Source organism: Macrobrachium nipponense, chromosome 31 (assembly GCF_015104395.2).
Source record: "Macrobrachium nipponense isolate FS-2020 chromosome 31, ASM1510439v2, whole genome shotgun sequence".
Classification (NCBI taxonomy): domain Eukaryota; kingdom Metazoa; phylum Arthropoda; class Malacostraca; order Decapoda; family Palaemonidae; genus Macrobrachium; species Macrobrachium nipponense.
This window is the reverse complement of record NC_061093.1, coordinates 7206337-7211829: the sequence shown is the minus strand read 5'-3', so window position 1 is coordinate 7211829 and position 5493 is coordinate 7206337. Positions and strand designations below refer to the sequence as shown.

The 5493-nt window shown below is 36.1% G+C and overlaps 1 protein-coding gene across 1 annotated transcript; it reads right to left on the bottom strand.

Annotated features, from left to right (window-relative positions):
- Nucleotides 1-2389: 2389 nt before the first annotated feature.
- LOC135206432 (cuticle protein AMP1A-like) lies at nucleotides 2390-3805 on the bottom strand. The gene is made up of 3 exons (XM_064237809.1): nucleotides 3718-3805; nucleotides 3019-3296; nucleotides 2390-2894 (listed from the first exon to the last, which is right to left on the bottom strand). The coding sequence occupies exons 1-3, from the start codon at nucleotides 3724-3726 to the stop codon at nucleotides 2642-2644; spliced, it is 540 nt and encodes a 179-aa protein (XP_064093879.1). The 5' UTR covers nucleotides 3727-3805; the 3' UTR covers nucleotides 2390-2641.
- Nucleotides 3806-5493: the final 1688 nt, after the last annotated feature.

The window sequence follows — 5493 nt, the reverse complement described above, 5'->3', positions numbered from 1 at the left end:
CTTCTTTTGGCTCGTAGGGCATTGTAGTGACAATCGTATCCAGAAAGTGTGAAGAAATAGAGAAGTTAAGAGGGTTATTTGGTTATTAAAATTACATATTTATATGTGTATAAATAAATAAAGGTATAAAGGTGCCACGACGGAAAGTGGAACACTGGAGTAGCTGCAATATCTTTCGACTCAAGTAAAGGACGTTGAGTCGAAAGATCTTGCAGCTACCCCAGTGTTTCTCTTTCTTTTCTCGGGCTTATACTTTTAACTTATGCATTTATCACGTTTCCAGCATTCCGTGATTCAGTTATACATGTATGAATGTATACACACGCAAACGTGTTGTGCACATACACACAGACAAACACACACATATATATATATATATATAATATATATATATATATATATATATATATATATATATATATATATATATATAAAGGTTTTTTGCCATGAAGAAAAAATGAAAAATGCGAGATAGGCGAGTACTTTTTGGTTTTGTCCTGTTCGGACCCTTAAGTAAAGGGTCCGAAACAGGACCGAAAGTACTTGGCTATCTCGCTTTTTAATTTTTTCCTTCGTGGCAAAAACCTTTATATATTAAAAATATATATATATATATATATATATATATAATATATATATATATATATATATATATAATATATATATTATTATATATATATATACATATGTATGTATATATATATACATATATATGATATATATACATATATATATATATATATATATATATATATATATATATATATATATATATATCTATATATATATATATATATATATATGATATATATATATATATATATATATATATATATATATATATAATATAGATTCACTAAGGACCAGGAAAAGAAGCGAGTACTAAGCGCTTATGTGTTATTTCAACACATTTTCGAGTTACAATACTAAAACACCGAAAATATCTAATAAAGTAGGCATAAAAGCTGAACGAAATGGAGAACACAAATATCCAAAGTCCTTAAAGGTTAAAAAAACCAGTACAACAAACACAGAAAGCTCAGGCAGGTGAATTGAAAATAAACAATGTTACAAATCTCTTGAAAGAATAAATGCGTCGTAATTTGTACATTATCTGGCTTTCAACTTTAAGTCTTGTTAATGCTTTTGCATGAACACTGGAAAGTAGGTGCTTGTTTATGCCATATACAAATAGGCAGTATACGATAGAGAGGGCACGTAACAGCACACATCCACACCTAAGTAAAACTGTACGTAAAAGTATAAACGTGGTGTTTTCAGTAAAATATGGAAAATTCTGAATTCAAAGCATCACGAAAATAACTACACGTCGCCTCCAAAATGCCAGTTTATATAAAGTTAGGAGGACATTAGTAGCAGAAGAAGAGTTACAAATTTACCAATTGGATGAGTGTTTCTGTGAAAAAGTCTCCTTAAAGACCAAAACATCCATATACAATAAACAACTGAACTATCCGATTATGGAAATGATATACGGTAATTGCAACAAACGCATTCGCGAAATTTTAATTGTAACAGATTTGGGAGCAAAAAATAGAAATTTTATGAAGTACCTCCAAAAGAAAGTCCTCAAAGTTACTTATGTTTACACGCAAGACACCGTCGCGTTGTTGACCAGCAAGAATCTTAGAAGCCTCGGTAATTTGTACGGGAGTCAAGGATAACATGCAAAGTGACAGGAGACCATGATGGAATGAGGACACCGCTCCGATCGGAATGAAAAGGTGGGGAGGAAACCGAACTCAGTCTGGGAGGGAAAGGTAACTTGGAACCAGAGCGCCAACCTCCAACCAGCCACAGCCTGGCCCCCCAACCCATGGAAAGGAATATATTATATGCTCCTCTTGCTATCCTCTAAATGAACCGCGTTCTTTTCAAAACAAGTTGTCTGAGGACTTTGGTCTTTATGATGATGAGACTGTGAGATGCAAAAAGCAATAGCAGTTGACACCCCTGTCGTTTTCTTGTTTTTTTTTCTTTGTAGCGTGAAGAATGGATCCTTTTGACTTTCTCGAAATGTCAGCCTCCCTCTCTAAATAGTATCTTTATCGAGGATTTCAGTCACCTGGATGGAAATGTTCGTTCAGAAATATGGGTGACTTACGATATACCTTGGGAAGAATACTGCTTGAGTTATTGAATGAACATTCTGACAATTTCTAATAAAATTACCGAAGTTTTAGAAACAAGTATTTTGAGTAACATTATGAGGCAAGGATTCTTGCAATCTTGTCTTCTCTTAGGTAGCAGGATAGTGTAGGAAGAATAGTATTCAAGTTAATTGGGTCTGCATGAGACAGTTTGGAGATTTTGTTTTCGTGCAGGACATGTCATGTAGCCGATGTTTAGTGTAAAAGAAACAGACGCGTGCTTGACAGAATTTATTGAGTAGACAGCCTTTAAATATCGATTACTATGTACATGATAAGTAGATTTATCAGCGTTGATAGTTGAAAAATAAATAATCAAAGCATCACATATTCACGAAAGAGCATCTTTATACTGTTGTCCTCTAGAAGTTCCAGTTCGACTAATCCCAATATGAAAATTAAAATGAAGATAATAACGTCTCCATGAATTGGACTGGCTATAAGCCAGGGCTATGTATACGGGCCACCTTCTACTGCGGTGCCCCATAGCCAGTTGAAGGTTGGGGGGGAGGGGGAGGAGCGTAGGAGTTGCTTCGGGCTGATGCTGCCTCGCGTGCTGCAGCAGCGTCTTCTTCAGCAGCCTTGGCGATCTGGTCGAGGACGAACTGGGGAATTGGGTGGGGGAATTCGGGAGCCACTGGAAGTAGGTCGGATTGGGGCTGATAGCCATTCTCATCGGCGACGTATTTCACCTCGACGAAGGTGCCGTCAGGAGCAGTGTAACTGAGAAAAAAAAAAAAAAATGCTTAGTGCTTGAAAGAGGAAGAAAAATTGACAGTCTGCTGAATTAAGTACAATATTTTCACAAGACTTCATAAAAAGAAAAATGATTTCGTAGAAAACTCACGAGTAAACCCCAGACTTGACGACGGAGTCTTCTGGCCCATTTGGAGAACCAGACTGGGAGAAAACAATACTGTTTTCGGCCTCGAAGTCAACACTGAAGCTTCCGAACTCGTCCTGGGTCCTTTCGTCCCTCAGGGTAGCCACGGGTGGAAGGGCTACTTCGACGGCAGCTCTGTTTGAGGCAGCAGGGGCGCCATAGTTAGGAGCTGGGGCAGGGGGTGCGTAGGAAGTTGGTAATTTATCAGCAACAGCAACAGCTGCTAAAGCAACGATAATAACCTGTGGGAAATAATAAAAAAAATACATATATTTGTTTCTCTTTGCAGATTTTCAGTTTAGCCTTTCAAAAAAGAGAGTTTTAGAAAAGAGAGAGAGAGCCAGAGAGAGAGAGAGAGCGAGAGAGAGGAGAGAGAGAGAGAGAGAGAGGAGGAAATAAAAAAGCAATATCTGTTTCTCTTTACATATTTTCAGTTTAGCCTTATAAAGAGAGAGAGAGAGAGAGAGAGAGAGAGAGAGAGAGAGAGAGAGAGAGAGAGAGAGAGGATATCAGAAAGAAACATCTGTTTCTCATTATATATTTTCAGTTTAGCCTTTTAAAAAAAGAGAGAGAGAGAGAGAGAGAGAGGAGAGAGAGAGAGAGAGAGAGAGAGATCAGAATATCTTCAACACGAGTTGGATTCAAAGTTGATGGAGTACTCACAAACTTCATGTTGGAGGTCTTGGTGAGAGAATGATACTGGGGCACTCAGGCACGCCACTTTATATACCAGGTGCCAAGAAGATGCCCCAAAGGACTTTGTGTAACGAGCATCCTCTTGTGAGGTGAGAGGAACGGAAGGGGGAGAGGGTGTGTGACCCTTGACGATTATTTCTTTCTTTTGGCTTTCCATCATTTTCTTTCTTCCTTTGGGGTCAACCTCCGAAGAAGGTAATGGAAGGGACGTCCTCATTTACGTTTGGGAAATGAACTGTTGGAAATAGAGAAGAGCCGAGGAAAGTACATTATCTCCAAAGACAAGACATTAGTCGCTGCGTTTGGTCCATGGAAGATATCTTAGCATGAAGGATGATTGAAGTGTTTGTGGCACCTGCTGAAAGTGGTGATAATCAGGTTGTGGTAAAAATGTGTGAGTCCCGAAAAAAAGCGATGAAGTGATGGAATCATATTGACTGTGATTCAGCTTCTGTTTCATTAAGTTACAACATTTTAATATCTTTCATTTAAGTAATTTGAGTGATAGATAAACTCGTACTCTGATTTTCATACGACATGATGAACTTTTTAAATATTACTGCTTTGCATATATCGTAAAATTATGTTACAAATACAGTTAAGGAACTTAATCAATAAATGATTATCGTTGACAAACCGTCATTCTAAGCTCGATGTCTCTTCGGCGTTTCAGACTTTGTATTCTTTTACATCATTTTTCATTCATTATTTTGTTCAATATTAGCGATAATATTTTTACTTTAATAATCATAAAAAGTTAGTAGGGTGTAATATGTACGCTCTTTTTAATGAAATAGAATGTAAAAGAGAATAAATGATTACGAATCACTCATTATGCCTACCAAGGGATCTGCGTCTATATTAGTCTTGAATACTTAGTCCTCGAAGTGTTCAGGTGTTAAGGAGAAAGACAGCCGAGAAAGCTTTCATTTTAACATATTTTCGCCCCATTAAAGTTTAGGTTTTATATAAAGTTACTTTCGAAAGCCTCCATTTGATGGAAGGAGATTAAGTGTGTCAAGTGAACTGGAAACATACACACCAACACACACACACACACACATATATATATATATATAAATATATGTATATATATATATATATATATATATAAGTATGTATATATAATATACATATATATATATATAATATATATATATATGTGTGTGTGTGTGTGTGCGTGTGTGTCTGTGTGTGTCTTTCTAGCTCACTTTATTCACTTCCATCAAATGGACACCTTCGAAGGCAACTTTGTATGTAAATCCTATACTTTAATGTTGCCATTGATGATCGATAAAACCAGGAAGGAATATATATATATATATATATATATATATATATATATATATATATATATATATATACACATATAGTATGTGTATGTATAGTATATGCAAAAGACTGATAAGAGTGTTTGTGGAATCCAAGGGAAGAATATGTGGATAGTATCTGAGGCTATCTCTCCTCTGTGGAAGTGAAGCCTGAATGCTGAATGTGGATAAAGAAAAACGAAAGAAGTGAGAGAATCCGCTGAGATGAAGTGTTTCTATAGGTAATGTAGCGTCAGAAGAGCTGAAACAAAGAGAAATTAAAGGATGCGTATAGTAGTCAAAAGATTTCAGTGGATGACGGGATTATTTCAAGATGGTATTTGGTCATGTGGAAAGAAAGTAGGCAATAGGGTGGAGAAAATGGTGCTGAATATGGATATATTAAATGGAAAGTCTAGAAACTAATGGATAA